General features: G+C 46.0%; 1 protein-coding gene across 1 annotated transcript in view; it reads right to left on the bottom strand.

The window, feature by feature from the left end:
- The window catches only part of CD81 (CD81 molecule), a 57,101-nt gene that overhangs the window by 16,858 nt on the left and 20,933 nt on the right, over positions 1–19,310 (bottom strand). The window contains exon 2 of the mRNA XM_038764609.1: positions 6,291–6,405. Within this exon, the coding sequence (XP_038620537.1) occupies positions 6,291–6,405 (115 nt within the window). The remainder of the gene's footprint in view (positions 1–6,290; positions 6,406–19,310) is intronic.

Raw genomic sequence — 19,310 nt, 5'->3', positions numbered from 1 at the left:
AAGTCCAAGTTGGCAACATATAGAGACGGTCCCTACCCAACAGTGGGCTCACAGTCTAGAAGGGGGAGACAGAGAACAAAACCAAACATACTAACAAAATAAAATAAATAGAACAGATATGTATAAGTACAATAAATAAATAAATGGAGTAACAAATATGTACAGACTGGATAATAATAAATACTATTGAAAGAATGAATAAGAATAAATACTATTGAAAGAATGAATAAGAATAAATACGAATGGATGAATGAATATTGAATGAATGAATGAATGAATGAATGAATGAATAAATGAATGCATGCAGGCAGGAGGTGGGAGGGCGAAGGTGGAAGGGCCAACGGCCCCCGGAGCGGCGCGCTGAGACTGCGCATGCGCGCGTCCGCCCCTCCCCCACCCGTCCACTGGCAGCCCCCTGACCCGCTGCGGGCGGGGCTCAGACTGCGCATGCGGCAACCCCCTGGGCCTCCGGGCGGGGCCTAAAGGGGCGGGGCGATAACGCTGCGCATGCGTACGGCTCCCCTCTGGGCAACCCCCTGGGCCTCTGGGCGGGGCCTAAAGGGGCGGGGCGCTAACGCTGCGCAGGCGTAAGACTCCCCTCTTGGCAACCCTCGGGCCTCTGACACTGCGCATGCGTAAGACTCCCCTCTTGGCAACCCCCTGGACACCCGGGCGGGGCCTAAAGGGGCGTGGCCAACGCCCCATCGGAGCGCAGCGCAGCGCTGACACTGCGCATGCGTAAGACTCCCCACCTGGCAGCCCTGGGCCTCTCTAGGCGCGGGGCCCCCTGTCCTTTTCGGGGGGAGGGGGAGGGGCCGGACCTGGCGCGCGTGCGCAGTGTGGGGCGGCGCCCGCCGCGCGCGGCCGGCAGTTTCTTTTCCCCCCCCCGTGGCTCCTCCCCCATCCGTCCCGGCAGGCGGAAGGTCACGGGTTCAAATCCCACCAACGCCCCTTTCATTCATTCATTCATTCATTCATTCATTCAATCATTCATTCATTCAATCATTCATTCATTCAATCGTATTCATTGAGCGCCTACTGTGCTGTGAGCCCACTGTTGGGTAGGGACTGTCTCTATATATGTTGCCAATTTGTACTTCCCAAGCGCTTAGTCCAGTGCTCTGCACATAGTAAGCGCTCAATAAATACGATTGATGATGATGATGATGCACAGCACTGTACTGAGCGCTTGGGTAGTCCAAGTTGGCAACATCTAGAGACGGTCCCTACCCAACGGCGGGCTCACAGTCGAGAAGGGGGAGACAGACAATCAATCAATCAGTCAATTGTATTTATTGAGCGCTTACTGTGTGCAGAGCACTGTACTGAGCGCTTGTGAAGTACAAGTTGGCAACATAGAGAGACGGTCCCTACCCAACAGTGGGCTCACAGTCTAGAGAAGCAGCGTGGCTCAGTGGAAAGAGCCCGGGCTTTGGAGTCAAAGGTCATGGGTTCAAATTCCGGCTCCGCCAATTGTCAGCTGTGTGACTTTGGGCAAGTCACAACTTCTCTGGGCCTCAGTTCCCTCATCTGGAAAATGGGGATTAAAGACTGTGAGCCCACTGTGGGACAACCTGATCACCTTGTAACTTCCCCAGCGCTTAGAACAGTGCTTGGCACATAGTAAGCGCTTAACAAATGCCATTATTATTATTATTATTTTGCCCTCCCTCTGCCCATCCGCCAAGCTAGCTCGCTTCCTCCCTTCAAGGCCCTGCTGAGAGCTCACCTCCTCCAGGAGGCCTTCCCACACTGAGCCCCTTCCTTCCTCTCCCCCTCTCCATCCCCCCATCTTACCTCCTTCCCTTCCCCACAGCGCCTGTATATATGTATATATGTTGGTACAGATTTATTACTCTATTTATTTTACTTGTACCTATCTATTCTATTTATTTTATTTTGTTAGTATGTTTGGTTTTGTTCTCTGTCTCCCCCTTTTAGACTGTAAGCCCACTGTTGGGTAGGGACTGTCTCTATATGTTGCCAACTTGTACTTCCCAAGCGCTTAGTACAGTGCTCTGCACATAGTAAGCGCTCAATAAATACGATTGATGATGATGATGATTATTATTATTATTATTAGAGGGCGGAGACGCACAACAAAACAAATTAACAAAGTAAAATTAATAGAATAAATATGTACAAATGAAATAAATAAAATTTGTTAAGCGCTTAACTTCTCTGTGCCTCAGTTCCCTCATCTGAAAAATGGGGATTAAGACTGTGAGCCCCACGGGGGACAACCTGATAATAATAATGGCATTTGTTAAGCGCTTACTTATGTGCAAAGCACTGTTCTAAGAGCTGGGGAGGATACAGGGTGATCAGGTCGCCCCGCGTGGGGGCGCATCCCCATTTTACAGATGAAGTCACTGAGGCCCACAGAAGTGAAGTGACTTGCCCAAAGTCACCCAGCTGACAACTGGAGGAGCTGGTATTTGAACCCATGACCTCTGACTCCAAAGCCCGGGCTCTTTCCACTGAGTCACGCGGCTTCTCATCTCATCACCCTGTATCCTCCCCAGCGCTTAGAACAGTGCTTTGCACATAGTAAGTGCTTAATAAAGCACTTAATAAATATAAAGCTTAATAAACCCCCCGCACATCCGCCAAGCTCGCTCTCTTCCTCCCTTCAAGGCCCTACTGAGAGCTCACCTCCTCCAGGAGGCCTTCCCACACTCAGCCCCCTTTTTCCTCTCTCCCTGCCCATTCCCCACAGCACCTGTATAGATGTTTGTATGTATTTATTACTCTATTTATTTATTTTATTTGTACATATTTATTCTATTTATTTTGTTATTGTTCATTCAATCGTATTTATTGAGCGCTTACTATGTTTTGTTGTCTGTCTCCCCCTTCTAGACTGTGAGCCCACTGTTAGGTAGGGACCGTCTCTCTATGTTGCCAACTTGGACTTCCCAAGCGCTTAGTACAGTGCTCTGCACACAGTAAGCGCTCAATAAATACGATGGATCGATTGATTGATTCCCAAGCACTTAGCACAGTGCTCTGCGCACAGTAAGCGCTCAATAAATACGACTGATTGACTGATGCAGAAGGCGCTTAGAGCAGTGCTTGGCACATAGTAAGCGCTTAACAAATACCAACATTATTTTTATTATTATAAGCTGTTGGAGGACAGAGATCGAATCTACCCATTCCATAGGCACTAAATCCTGTCTCCAGGAGGCGCTCAGTAAATACCACTGATTGATTGATTTATTGGTTGGTTCTGTCCCCCCCAGCCCGAGGCCCACCATGCCTGCCACTCACCCATGTAGAAGGCGCTTAGAGCAGTGCTTGGCACATAGTAAGCGCTTAGCAATTACCAACATTATTATTATTAGTTGTTGGAGGACAGAGATCAAATCTACCCATTCCATAGGCACTAAATCCTGTGTCCAGGAGGCGCTCAGTACATACCACTGATTGGTTGGTTCTGTCCCCCCACCCCAGGCCCACCATGCCTGCCACTCACCCATGTAGAAGGCGCTTAGAGCAGTGCTTGGCACATAGAAAGCGCTGTTATTAGTTGTTGGAGGACAGAGATCGAATCTACCCATTCCATAGGCACTAAATCCTGTCTCCAGGAGGCGCTCAATAAATACCACTGATGGATTGAATTATTGGTTGGTTCTGTCCCACCCCCGGGCCCACCATGCTTGCCACTCACCTATGTAGAAGGTGCTTAGAACAGTGCTTGGCACACAATAAGCGCTTAATAATTACCATCATTATTATTATTAGTTGTTGGAGGACAGAGATCGAATCTACCCATTCCATAGGCACTAAATCCAGTCTCCAGGAGGCGCTCAGTAAATACCACTGATTGGTTGGTTCTGTCCCCCCACCCCAGGCCCACCATGTCTGCCACTCACCCATGTAGAAGGTGCTTAGAGCAGTGCTTGGCACATAGTAAGCGCTGTTATTAGTTGTTGGAGGACAGAGATCGAATCTACCCATTCCATAGGCACTAAATCCTGTCTCCAGGAGGCGCTCAATAAATACCACTGATTGATTGAATTATTGGTTGGTTCTGTCCCACCCCCGGGCCCACCATGCCTGCCACTCACCTATGTAGAAGGCGCTTAGAACAGTGCTTGGCACACAATAAGCGCTTAATAATTACCATCATTATTATTATTAGTTGTTGGAGGACAGAGATCGAATCTACCCATTCCATAGGCACTAAATCCTGTCTCCAGGAGGCGCTCAATAAATACCACTGATTGATATATTGGTTGGTTCTGTCCCCAACCACCCCCCGAGGCCCACCATGCCTGCCACTCACCCATGTAGAAGGCGCTTAGAGCAGTGCTTGGCACATAGTAAGCGCTGTTATTAGTTGTTGGAGGACAGAGATCGAATCTACCCATTCCATAGGCACTAAATCCTGTCTCCAGGAGGCGCTCAATAAATACCACTGATTGATTGAATTATTGGTTGGTTCTGTCCCACCCCCAGGCCCACCATGCCTGCCACTCACCTATGTAGAAGGTGCTTAGAACAGTGCTTGGCACATAATAAGCACTTAATAATTACCATCATTATTATTATTAGTTGTTGGAGGACAGAGATCGAATCTACCCATTCCATAGGCACTAAATCCAGTCTCCAGGAGGCGCTCAATAAATACCACTGATTGATTTATTGGTTGGTTCTGTCCCCCCACCCCAGGCCCACCATGCCTGCCACTCACCCATGTAGAAGGCGCTTAGAGCAGTGCTTGGCACATAGTAAGCGCTGTTATTAGTTGTTGGAGGATAGAGATCGAATCTACCCATTCCATAGGCACTAAATCCTGTGTCCAGGAGACGCTCAATAAATACCACTGATTGATTGAATTATTGGTTGGTTCTGTCCCACCCCCGGGCCCACCATGCCTGCCACTCACCTATGTAGAAGGTGCTTAGAACAGTGCTTGGCACACAATAAGCGCTTAATAATTACCATCATTATTATTATTAGTTGTTGGAGGACAGAGATCGAATCTACCCATTCCATAGGCACTAAATCCTGTCTCCAGGAGGCGCTCAATAAATACCACTGATTGATTTATTGGTTGGTTCTGTCCCCAACCACCCCCCGAGGCCCACCATGCCCGCCACTCACCCATGTAGAAGGCGCTTAGAGCAGTGCCTGGCACATAGTAAGCGCTGTTATTAGTTGTTGGAGGACAGAGATCGAATCTACCCATTCCACAGGCACTAAATCCTGTGTCCAGGAGACGCTCAATAAATACCACTGATTGATTGAATTATTGGTTGGTTCTGTCCCACCCCCGGGCCCACCATGCCTGTCACTCACCTATGTAGAAGGCGCTTAGAACAGTGCTTGGCACACAATAAGCGCTTAATAATTACCATCATTATTATTATTAGTTGTTGGAGGACAGAGATCGAATCTACCCATTCCATAGGCACTAAATCCTGTCTCCAGGAGGCGCTCAATAAATACCACTGATTGATTTATTGGTTGGTTCTGTCCCCAACCACCCCCCCGAGGCCCACCATGCCCGCCACTCACCCATGTAGAAGGCGCTTAGAGCAGTGCTTGGCACATAGTAAGCGCTGTTATTAGTTGTTGGAGGACAGAGATCGAACCTACCCATTCCACAGGCACTAAATCCTGTGTCCAGGAGACGCTCAATAAATACCACTGATTGATTGAATTATTGGTTGGTTCTGTCCCACCCCCAGGCCCACCATGCCTGCCACTCGCCTATGTAGAAGGTGCTTAGAACAGTGCTTGGCACATAATAAGCGCTTAATAATTACCATCATTATTATTATTAGTTGTTGGAGGACAGAGATCGAATCTACCCATTCCATAGGCACTAAATCCTGTCTCCAGGAGGCGCTCAGTACATACCACTGATTGGTTGGTTCTGTCCCCCCACCCCAGGCCCACCATGCCCGCCACTCACCCATGTAGAAGGCGCTTAGAGCAGTGCTTGGCACATAGTAAGCGCTGTTATTAGTTGTTGGAGGACAGAGATCGAATCTACCCATTCCATAGGCACTAAATCCTGTCTCCCGGAGGCGCTCAGTACATACCACTGATTGGTTGGTTCTGTCCCCCCACCCCAGGCCCACCATGCCCGCCACTCACCCATGTAGAAGGCGCTTAGAGCAGCGCTTGGCACATAGTAAGCGCTGTTATTAGTCGTTGGAGGACAGAGATCGAATCTACCCATTCCACAGGCACTAAATCCTGTGTCCAGGAGGCGCTCAGTAAATAGCACTGATTGATTTATTGGTTGGTTCTGGCCCACCATGCCGGCCACTCACCCATGTAGAAGGCGCTGGGGGCCGACTTCTCCCCGAGCTGCAGATACAGGATGCTGGACGTCTGGCTGTCATGGCGAAGCCACAGTGCCACCCCCAAGATGACCCCTCCGGCCAGCTGTGAGGACAAGAAGGGGCAGCGTCAGGGCCGGGCCCACCCACCGCCACGGCCGGCTCCGGAGCCAACGCTTAGCACAGCGCTCCGCGCGCGGTGAGGGCTCCGTAAATCCCATCGGACGAAGCCCACCCCTCCCCGACGCCCGGGGTCCCGGGTGGCACCTCTGTCGCCGGCCTTCTCTCTGTCATTCATTCATTCATTCGATCGTATTTATTGAGCACTTACTGTGTGCAGAGCACTGGACTAAGCGCTTGGGAAGTACAAATCGGCAACATCATCATCATCATCACTCGTATTTATTGAGCGCTTACCACGTGCAGAGCACTGGACTAAGCGCTTGGGAAGTACAAATGGGCAACATAGAGAGACGGTCCCTACCCAACAGTGGGTTCACAGTCTAGAAGGGGGAGATAGACAACAAAACAAAACATACTAACAAAATAAAATAAATAGAATAAACATGTACAAATAAAATAAGTAAATAAAGAGTAATATAAGATAAATAAATAAATAGAATAACACACATGGTAAGAGCCCACTGCGGGACAAGGCCTGCGTCCAACCCGATCTCCTTGGGAGCCACGCCGGCGTTCATTCATTCATTCAATCGTATTTATTGAGCACTTACTGTGTGCAGAGCACTGGACTAAGCGCTTGGGAAGTACAAATCGGCAACATCATCATCATCATCAATCGTATTTATTGAGCGCTTACCACGTGCAGAGCACTGGACTAAGCGCTTGGGAAGTACAAATGGGCAACATAGAGAGACGGTCCCTACCCAACAGTGGGTTCACAGTCTAGAAGGGGGAGACGGACAACAAAACATATTAACAAAATAAAATAAATAGAATAAGCATGTACAGATAAAATAAGTAAATAAAGAGTAATATAAGATAAATAAATAAATATAGAGTAATACACATGGTAAGAGCCCACTGCGGGACAAGGCCTGCGTCCAACCCGATCTCCTCGGGAGCCACCCCGGCGTTCATTCATTCATTCAATCGTATTTATTGAGCGCTTACTGTGTGCGGAGCACTGGACTAAGCGCTTGGGAAGTACAAATCGGCAACATCATCATCATCATCAATCGTATTTATTGAGTGCTTACTACGTGCAGAGCACTGGACTAAGCGCTTGGGAAGTACAAATGGGCAACACAGAGAGACGGTCCCTACCCAACAGTGGGTTCACAGTCTAGAAGGGGGAGATAGACAACAAAACAAAACATACTAACAAAATAAAATAAATAGAATAAACATGTACAAATAAAATAAGTAAATAAAGAGTAATATAAGATAAATAAATAAATATAGAGTAATACACATGGTAAGAGCCCACTGCGGGACAAGGCCTGCGTCCAACCCGATCTCCTTGGGAGCCACCCCGGCGTTCATTCATTCATTCAATTGTATTTATTGAGCGCTTACTGTGTGCGGAGCACTGGACTAAGCGCTTGGGAAGTACAAATCGGCAACATCATCATCATCATCAATCGCATTTATTGAGCGCTTACTACGTGCAGAGCACTGGACTAAGCGCTTGGGAAGTACAAATCGGCAACATAGAGAGACGGTCCCTACCCAACAGTGGGTTCACAGTCTAGAAGGGGGAGACGGGCAACAAAACATATTAACAAAATAAAATAAATAGAATAAACATGTACAGATAAAATAAGTAAATAAAGAGTAATATAAGATAAATAAATAAATATAGAGTAATACACATGGTAAGAGCCCACTGCGGGACAAGGCCTGCGTCCAACCCGATCTCCTTGGGAGCCACCCCGGCGTTCATTCATTCATTCAATCGTATTTATTGAGCGCTTACTGTGTGCGGAGCACTGGACTAAGTGCTTGGGAAGTACAAATGGGCAACATATAGAGATGGTCCCTACCCAACAGTGGGTTCACAGTCTAGAAGGGGGAGACGGACAACAAAACATATTAACAAAATAAAATAAATAGAATAAACATGTACAAATAAAATAAGTAAATAAAGAGTAATATAAGATAAATAAATAAATATAGAGTAATACACATGGTAAGAGCCCACTGCGGGACAAGGCCTGCGTCCAACCCGATCTCCTCGGGAGCCACCCCGGCGTTCATTCATTCATTCAATCGTATTTATTGAGCGCTTACTGTGTGCGGAGCACTGGACTAAGCGCTTGGGAAGTACAAATCGGCAACATCATCATCATCATCAATCGTATTTATTGAGCGCTTACTGTGTGCAGAGCACTGGACTAAGCGCTTGGGAAGTACAAATGGGCAACATAGAGAGACGGTCCCTACCCAACAGTGGGTTCACAGTCTAGAAGGGGGAGACGGACAACAAAACATATTAACAAAATAAAATAAATAGAATAAACATGTACAAGTAAAATAAGTAAATAAAGAGTAATATAAGATAAATAAATAAATAGAATAACACACATGGTAAGAGCCCGCTGCGGGACAAGGCCTGCGTCCAACCCGAACTCCTTGGGAGCCACCCCGGCGTTCATTCATTCATTCAATTGTATTTATTGAGCGCTTACTGTGTGCGGAGCACTGGACTAAGCGCTTGGGAAGTACAAATGGGCAACATATAGAGATGGTCCCTACCCAACAGTGGGTTCACAGTCTAGAAGGGGGAGACGGGCAACAAAACATATTAACAAAATAAAATAAATAGAATAAACATGTACAGATAAAATAAGTAAATAAAGAGTAATATAAGATAAATAAATAAATAGAGTAACACACATGGTAAGAGCCCACTGCGGGACAAGGCCTGCGTCCAACCCGATCTCCTTGGGAGCCACCCCGGCGTTCATTCATTCATTCAATCGTATTTATTGAGCGCTTACTGTGTGCGGAGCACTGGACTAAGCGCTTGGGAAGTACAAATGGGCAACATATAGAGATGGTCCCTACCCAACAGTGGGTTCACAGTCTAGAAGGGGGAGACGGGCAACAAAACATATTAACAAAATAAAATAAATAGAATAAACATGTACAGATAAAATAAGTAAATAAAGAGTAATATAAGATAAATAAATAAATATAGAGTAATACACATGGTAAGAGCCCACTGCGGGACAAGGCCTGCGTCCAACCCGATCTCCTTGGGAGCCACCCTGGCGTTCATTCATTCATTCATTCAATCGTATTGATTGAGCGCTTACTGTGTGCGGAGCACTGGACTAAGCGCTTGGGAAGTCCAAGTTGGCAACGTATAGAGACGGTCCCTACCCAACAGTGGGTTCACAGTCTAGAAGGGGGAGATAGACAACAAAACAAAACATACTAACAAAATAAAATAGAATAAACATGTACAAATAAAATAAGTAAATAAAGAGTAATATAAGATAAATAAATAAATATAGAGTAATACACATGGTAAGAGCCCACTGCAGGACAAGGCCTGCGTCCAACCCGATCTCCTTGGGAGCCACCCCGGCGTTCATTCATTCATTCAATCGTATTTATTGAGCGCTTACTGTGTGCAGAGCACTGGACTAAGCGCTTGGGAAGTACAAATCGGCAACATCATCATCATCATCAATCGCATTTATTGAGCGCTTACTACGTGCGGAGCACTGGACTAAGCGCTTGGGAAGTACAAATGGGCAACATAGAGAGACGGTCCCTACCCAACAGTGGGTTCACAGTCTAGAAGGGGGAGACGGGCAACAAAACATATTAACAAAATAAAATAAATAGAATAAACATGTACAGATAAAATAAGTAAATAAAGAGTAATATAAGATAAATAAATAAATATAGAGTAATACACATGGTAAGAGCCCACTGCGGGACAAGGCCTGCGTCCAACCCGATCTCCTTGGGAGCCACCCCGGCGTTCATTCATTCATTCATTCAATCGTATTGATTGAGCGCTTACTGTGTGCGGAGCACTGGACTAAGCGCTTGGGAAGTCCAAGTTGGCAACGTATAGAGACGGTCCCTACCCAACAGTGGGCTCACAGTCTAAAAGGGGGAGGCAGAGAACAAAACTGTACTAACAAAATAAAATAAATAGAATAGATATGTATAAGTAAAATAAATAAATCAGTAAATAGAGTAATAAATCTGTACAAACATATATCCATATATCCAGGTGCTGTGGGGAAGGGAAGGAGGGAAGATGGGGGGGATGGAGAGGGGGACGAGGGGGAGAGGAAGGAAGGGGCTCAGTCTGGGAAGGCTTCCGTCTCGTCTCCCTCACCCACCTCCCAGCGTGGCTCAGGGGAAAGAGCCCGGGCTTTGGAGTCAGAGGTCTTGGGTTCAAATCCCCGCACTGCCAATTGTCAGCTGTGGGACTTTGGGCAAGTCACTTAATAAGGATGATGGCATTTCTCTATATGTTGCCAACTTGTACTTCCCAAGTGCTTAGTACAGTGCTCTGCATACAGTAAGCGCTCAATAAATACGACTGATTGATTAAGTACAATGTTCTAAGCGCTTAATCAATCAAATTTATTGAGCGCTTACTGTGTGCAGAGCACTGTACTAAGCGCTTGGGAAGTACAAGTTGGCAACATAGCGAGACGGTCCCTACCCAACAGCGGGCTCACAGTCTAGAAGGGGGAGACAGACAACAAAACAAAACATATTAACAAACTAAAATAAATAGAATAGATATGTACAAGTAAAATAGATAAATAAATAACTTCTCTGGGCCTCAGTTCCCTCATCTGGAAAATGGGGATGAAGACTGTGAGGCCCCCAGTGGGACAACATGATCACCTTGTAACCTCCCCAGCACTTAGAACAGTGCTTGGCACATAGTAAGAGCTTAATAAATGCCATCATCATCATTATTATTATTATTACAATGTAACAGTGATCATGCGGGAGGAATGGAAAGAGCCCGGGCTTGGGAGTCAGAGGTTGTGGGTTCTAATCCCGCCTCCGCCGCTTGGCAGCTGTGTGACTTTGGGTAAATCACTTCACTTTCATTCATCCATTCAATTGTATTTATTGAGCGCTTTCTGTGTGCAGAGCACTGGACTAAGCGCTTGGGAAGTCCAAGTTGGCAACATATAGAGACGGTCCCTACCCAACAGTGGGATCACAGGCTAGAAGGGGGAGACAGACAACAAAATAAAACATATTAACAAAATAAAATAAATAGAGTAATAAATACATACAAACATATATACAGGTGCTGTGGGGAGGGGAAGGAGGTAAGTGGGGGGGGATGGGGACACTCTCTGTGCCTCAGTGACCTCATTTGTAAAATGGGGATGAAGACTGTGAGCCCCCCGTGGGACAACCTGATCACCTTGGAACCTCCCCAGTGCTTAGAACAGTACTTGGCACATAGTAAGCACTTAATAAATGCCATCATCATCATCATCATTATTATTATTACAATGTAACAGTGAGCATGCAGGAGGAATGGAAAGAGCCCGGGCTTGGGAGTCAGAGGTCATGGGTTCAAATCCCCACACTGCCAATTGTCAGCTGTGGGACTTTGGGCAAGTCAATAATGATGATGGCATTTATTAAGCACAATGGGCAAAGCACTGTTATTAATCAATCAATCAATCATATTTATTGAGCGCTTACTATGTGCAGAGCACTGTACTAAAAGCTTGGGAAGTACAAATTGGCAACATATAGAGACTGTCCCTACCCAACAGTGGGCTCACAGTCTAACAGTAAATTATTACTGTTATTGTTATTATTATTGAGAGAGGACAATAGAACATAAGACTGTGTTGCCCACTTGTACTTCCCAAGCACTTAGTACAGTGCTCTGCACATAGTAAGCGCTCAGTAAAGACGACTGAATGAATGAATGAGAAGACTGACGCCTTCCTGCCCACAACAAGCCAGAAGGGGAGACAGGCATTAAAAGAGATAAATAAATGAATAAATAATCCTGATGAAATCGAGGTGGGGGTGGATTTATATATATATATATATATATATATATATATATATGTTTGTACATATTTATGACTCTATTTATTTATTTTACTTGTACATATCTATTCTATTTATTTTATTTTGTTAGTGTGTTTGGTTTTGTTCTCCGTCTCCCCCTTTTAGACTGTGAGCCCACTGTCGGGTAGGGACTGTCTCTATATGTTGCCAATTTGTACTTCCCAAGCGCTTAGTACAGTGCTCTGCACATAGTAAGCGCTCAATAAATACGATTGATTGATTGATTGATTGATAGTAAGTGCTCAGTAAAGACGATTGAATGAATGAATGAAAAGACTGACGCCTTCCTGCCCACAACAAGCCAGAAGGGGAGACAGGCATTAAAAGAGATAAATCAATGAATAAATAATCCTGATGAAATCGAGGTGGGGGTGGATTTATATATATATATATATATATATATGTATATATGTTTGTACATATTTATTACTCTATTTATTTATTTTACTTGTACATATCTATTCTATTTATTTTATTTTGCTAGTGTGCTTGGTTTTGTTCTCCGTCTCCCCCTTTTAGACTGTGAGCCCACTGTCGGGTAGGGACTGTCTCTATATGTTGCCAATTTGTACTTCCCAAGCGCTTAGTACAGTGCTCTGCACATAGTAAGCGCTCAATAAATACGATTGATTGATTGATTGATAGTAAGTGCTCAGTAAAGACGATTGAATGAATGAATGAAAAGACTGACGCCTTCCTGCCCACAACAAGCCAGAAGGGGAGACAGGCATTAAAAGAGATAAATCAATGAATAAATAATCCTGATGAAATCGAGGTGGGGGTAGATTTTTATATATATATGTATATATGTTTGTACATATTTATTACTCTATTTATTTATTTTACTTGTACATATCTATTCTATTTATTTTATTTTGCTAGTGTGCTTGGTTTTGTTCTCCGTCTCCCCCTTTTAGACCGTGAGCCCACTGTTGGGTAGGGACTGTATATGTCGCCAACTTGGACTTCCCAAGCGCTTAGTCCAGTGCTCTGCACACAGTAAGCGCTCAATAAATACGACTGATGATTTTTGGAGGCCGGGCCCCTCTCCCGTCCCCCAACCTCCGCCCCCGGCCTTCGTCCTCCCCTCTCCCTCGGCTTCCTCGGTTCGCCGCCTCCATCGGCGACGGTATTTCATATTTATTTGCTCGAGACCATCTGGGTCCGCTGCAGGAGTTTCCGTTTCCAGCGACAGAAGCGTTGGGGGAGGCGGCGGCGGCGGGAAAACCCGTCCCATCCTGCCCCCGCATCCCAAGGGGATGCTTATTTTGGGAAAGACAGATGGGATCCGTTGCCATGGAGATGGCCGGACCAAGGTTAGGCTCCGAGAACCAAACAGGGCCCAAGGCCTCCCCTCTGGGGCAGCACGGCCTAGTGGGTAGAGCCCGGGCCTGGGAATCATTTCATTCATTCATTCAGTCGCATTTATTGAGCGCTTACTGTGTGAAGAGCACTGTACTGAGCGCTTGGGAAGTCCAAGTTGGCAACATCTAGAGACGGTCCCTACCCAACAGCGGGCTCGCAGTCTAGAAGGGGGAGACAGACGACAAAACCAAACATATTCACAAAATAAAATAAATAACGGAAGGTCGTGGGTTCTAATCCCGGCTCCGCCACTTCATTCATTCATTCGATCGTATTTATTGAGCGCTTACTCTGTGCAGAGCACTGTACTAAGCGCTTGGGAAGTACAAGCTGGCAACATATAGAGCAGTCCCTCCTCAACAACGGGCTCAGAGCCTAGAAGGGGGAGAAGGTCATGGGTTCTAATCCCGGCTCCACCACTTCATTCATTCATTTGATCGTATTTATTGAGCGCTTACTGTGAGCAGAGCACTGTACTAAGCGCTTGGGAAGTACAAGTTGGCAACATATAGAGCAGTCCTACTCAACAATGGGCTCAGAGCCTAGAAGGGGGAGACAGTCATGGGTTCTAATTCCGGCTCCGCCACTTCATTCATTCATTCGATCGTATTTATTGAGCGCTTACTGTGTGCAGAGCACTGTACTAAGCGCTTGGGAAGTACAAGTTGGCAACATATAGAGCAGTCCCTACTCAACAACGGGCTCAGAGCCTAGAAGGGGGAGAAGGTCATGGGTTCTAATCCTGGCTCCGCCACTTCATTCATTCATTCGATCGTATTTATTGAGCGCTTACTGTGTGCAGAGCACTGTACTAAGCGCTTGGGAAGTACAAGTTGGCAACATATAGAGCAGTCCCTACTCAACAACGGGCTCAGAGCCTAGAAGGGGGAGAAGGTCATGGGTTCTAATCCCGGCTCCGCCACTTCATTCATTCATTTGATCGCATTTATTGAGCGCTTACTGTGTGCAGAGCACTGTACTAAGCGCTTGGGAAGTACAAGTTGGCAACAGATAGAGACAGTCCCTACCCAACAATGGGCTCACAGTCTAGAAGACTTGCCACTTGCCTGCTGGGTGACCTTGGGCGAGTCACTTCACTTCCCCAGGCCTCAGTTCCCTCCTCTCTAAAATGGGGATTGAGATGGTGAGCCCCACGTGGGATGGGGACTGCGTCCAACTGGATTATTTTAAATAATAATAATAACATTGGCATTTGTTAAGCGCTTACTATGTGCCAAGCAATGTTCTAAGCACTGGGGCAGATATAATAATAATAATAATAGTAATAATAATAATGGTGGTATTTGTTAAGCACTTACTATGTGCAAAGCACTGTTCTAAGCACTGGGGAGGATACAAGGAGATCAGGTTGTCCCACGGGGGGCTCACAGTCTTCATCCCCATTTTACAGATGGGGGAACTGAGGCCCAGGGAAGGTGAGTGGCTTGCCCAAGGTCACCCGGCTGACAAGTGGCGGAGACGGGATTCGAACCCACGACCTCTGACTCCAAAGCCCGGGCTCTTTCCACTGAGCCACGCTGCTTCTGTTTGGGTAGGGACCGTCTCTCTACGTTGCCGACCTGGACTTCCCAAGCGCTTAGCACAGTGCTCTGCACACAGTAAGCGCTCAATAAATACGATTGAATAAATGAATGAATGAATGACCAGAGCCCAGCACACAGTAAGCGCTTAACAAATGACGCTATTTACTTTACTTGTCCATATTTACTATTCTATTTATTTTGTTAATGATGCGCATCTAGCTTTACTTCTATTTATTCTGACGACTTGACACCCGTCCACATGTTTCATTTTGTTGTCTGTCTCCCCCTCCTATCAATCAATCAATCATATTTATTGAGCGCTTACTGTGTGCAGAGCACTGTACTAAGCGCTTGGGAGGTACAAGTTGGCAACATCTAGAGACGGTTCCTACCCAACAGTGGGCTCACAGTCTAGAAGGGGGAGACAGACAACAAAACCAAATATATTAACAAAATAAAATAAAAAGAATAGATATGTACAAGTAAAATAGAGTAATAAATACGTACAAACATATATACATGACTGTATATATATATATTTACATATATACATGACTGTATATATATGTGTATATATATAAATACATCATCATCATCAATCGTATTTATTGAGCGCTTACTGTGTGCAGAGCAATGTACTAAGCACTTGGGAAGTACAAATTGGCAACATATAGAGACAGTCCCTACCCAACAGTGGGCTCACAGTCTAAAAGGGGGAGACAGAGAACAAAACCAAACATACTAACAAAATAAAATAAATAGAATAGATATGTACAAATAAATTAAATAAATAAATAGAGTAAAAAAAATATGTACAAACATATATACATGACATATATCCTAGCCTGTGAGCCCGCTGTTGGGCAGGGACCGTCTCTCTATGTTGCCAACTTGTACCTCCCAAGCGCTTAGTCCAGTGCTCTGCACACAGTAAGCGCTCAATAAATACGACTGATTGATTGATTGCTTAGTACAGTGCTCTGCACACCTGTCCACATGTTTTATTTTGTTGTCTGTCTCCCCCTTTTTAGACTGCGAGCCCGCTGTTGGGTAGGGACCATCTCTGTATGTTGCCAACTTGTACCTCCCAAGCGCTTAGTCCAGTGCTCTGCACACAGTAAGCGCTCAATAAATACGATTGAATAAATGAATGAATGAGTGACCAGAGCCCGGCACGCAGTAAGCGCTTAACCAATCAATCAATCGTATTTATTGAGCGCTTACTGTGTGCAGAGCACTGGACTAAGCGCTTGGGAAGTCCAAGTAATCCCTTTTGTTAATATGTTTGGTTTTGTTCTCTGTCTCCCCCTTTTAGACTGTGAGCCCACTGTTGGGTACGGACTGTCTCTATATGTTGCCAATTTGTACTTCCCAAGCGCTTAATACAGTGCTCTGCACACAGTAAGCGCTCAATAAATACGATTGATGATGATGATGATGATTAATCATCTTTTCCGAGCCCTTTTAGACTGTGAGCCCACTGTTGGGTAGGGACCGTCTCTATACGTTGCCCATTTGTACTTCCCAAGCGCTCAGTACAGTGCTCTGCACATAGTAAGCGCTCAATAAATACGATTGATGATGATGAGCCCGGAGAGAACGGCTTCGGGGTCGGTGGGATGATCTTTTCCCGAAACAGGGCGGACGTGGTTATCCCGGGGTCCCCAGGCCGGGAAGAACCAAGTGCGGAGGCGGGAAGCAGGTGACAAGGAATGGTTGGTGTCATCATTGGCAGGAAGAGCTGGCACGGAGGCTGTTGCCATGACAACCCCCTTCCTCCTCCATCACCCGCACGGTTGGTGACTCATTCCGGGCCAGGGGCTTCCCAGGTCTCTCCGCCCCTCGGGGTATCAATTCTAAAAATAATAATCAATCAATCAATCAATCAATCGTATTTATTGAGCGCTTACTGTGTGCAGAGCACTGGACTAGGCGCTTGGGAAGTCCAAGTTGGCAACATATAGAGACGGTGCCTACCCAACGGTGGGCTCACAGTCTAGAAGATAATAATGGCATTTATTAAGTGCTTACTATGTGCAAAGCACTGTTCTAAGCGCCGGGGAGGATACAAGGTGATGAGGTGGTCCCACGGAGGGCTCACAGTCTTCATCCCCATTTTCCAGATGAGGGAACTGAGGCCCCGGAGAATAATTATTATTATTATTATGATGGCCTTTATTAAGCGCTTACTATGTGCAAAGCACTGTTCTAAGCGCCGGGGAGGATACAAGGTGATCAGGTTGTCCCACGAGCGGCTCACAGTCTTCATCCCCATTTTCCAGATGAAGGAACTGAGGCTCCGGAGAATAATAATAATAATAATTATGATGGCCTTTATTAAGCGCTTACTATGCATGAAGCACTGTTCTAAGCACTGGGGAGGTTACAAGGTGATCAGGTTGTCCCATGGGGCGCTCACAGTCTTCATCCCCATTTTCCAGATGAGGGAACTGAGGCTCCGGAGAATAATAATAATAATAATTATGATGGCATTTATTAAGCACTTACTATGTGCGAAGCACTGTTCTAAGCACCGGGGAGGATACAAGGTGATCAGGTTGTCCCACGGGGGGCTCACAGTCTTCATCCCCATTTTCCAGATGAAGGAACCGAGGCTCCGGAGAATAAGAATAATAATAATAATTATGATGGCCTTTATTAAGCGCTTACTATGCGTGAAGCACTGTTCTAAGCACTGGGGAGGTTACAAGGTGATCAGGTTGTCCCACGGGGCGCTCACAGTCTTCATCCCCATTTTCCAGATGAGGGAACTGAGGCCCCGGAGAATAATTATTATTATTATTATGATGGCCTTTATTAAGCGCTTACTATGTGCAAAGCACTGTTCTAAGCGCCGGGGAGGATACAAGGTGATCAGGTTGTCCCACGGGGGGCTCACAGTCTTCATCCCCATTTTCCAGATGAAGGAACTGAGGCTCCGGAGAATAATAATAATTATGATGGCCTTTATTAAGCGCTTACTATGCATGAAGCACTGTTCTAAGCACTGGGGAGGTTACAAGGTGATCAGGTTGTCCCATGGGGCGCTCACAGTCTTCATCCCCATTTTCCAGATGAGGGAACTGAGGCCCCGGAGAATAATTATTATTATTATTATGATGGCCTTTATTAAGCGCTTACTATGTGCAAAGCACTGTTCTAAGCGCCGGGAAGGATACAAGGTGATCAGGTTGTCCCACGGGGGGCTCACAGTCTTCATCCCCATTTTCCAGATGAAGGAACTGAGGCTCCAGAGAATAATAATAATAATAATTATGATGGCCTTTATTAAGCGCTTACTATGCGTGAAGCACTGTTCTAAGCACTGGGGAGGTTACAAGGTGATCAGGTTGTCCCACGGGGGGCTCACAGTCTTCATCCCCATTTTCCAGATGAGGGAGCTGAGGCCCCAGAGAATAATAATAATGATGGCATTTATTAAGCGCTTACTATGTGCGAAGTACTGTTCTAAGCGCCGGGGAGGTTACAAGGTGATCAGGTTGTCCCACGGGGGGCTCACAGTCTTCATCCCCATTTTCCAGATGAGGGAACTGAGGCCCCAGAGAATAATAATAATAATAATAATAATGATGGCATTTATTAAGCGCTTACTATGTGCCAAGCACTGTTCTAAGCGCCGGGGAGGCTACAAGGTGATAAGGCTGTCCCACGGGGGGCTCACAGTCTTCATCCCCATTTTCCAGATGAGGGAACTGAGGCCCCAGAGAATAATAATAATGATGGCATTTATTAAGCGCTTACTATGTGCGAAGTACTGTTCTAAGCGCCGGGGAGGTTACAAGGTGATCAGGTTGTCCCACGGGGGCTCACAGTCTTCATCCCCATTTTCCAGATGAGGGAACTGAGGCCCCAGAGAATAATAATAATAATAATAATGATGGCATTTATTAAGCACTTACTACGTGGAAAGCACTGTTCTAAGCGCTGGGGAGGTTACAAGGTGCTCAAGTTGTCCCACGGGGGGCTCACAGATTTCATCCCCATTTTCCAGATGAGGGAACTGAGGCCCAGAGAAGGGAAGCGACTTGCC

The sequence above is a fragment of the Tachyglossus aculeatus genome, chromosome 22 (genome assembly GCF_015852505.1).
Source record: "Tachyglossus aculeatus isolate mTacAcu1 chromosome 22, mTacAcu1.pri, whole genome shotgun sequence".
In the NCBI taxonomy this organism is placed as follows: domain Eukaryota; kingdom Metazoa; phylum Chordata; class Mammalia; order Monotremata; family Tachyglossidae; genus Tachyglossus; species Tachyglossus aculeatus.
The sequence above is the reverse complement of the archived record's forward strand: the minus strand, read 5'-3'. Positions and strand labels throughout refer to the sequence as shown.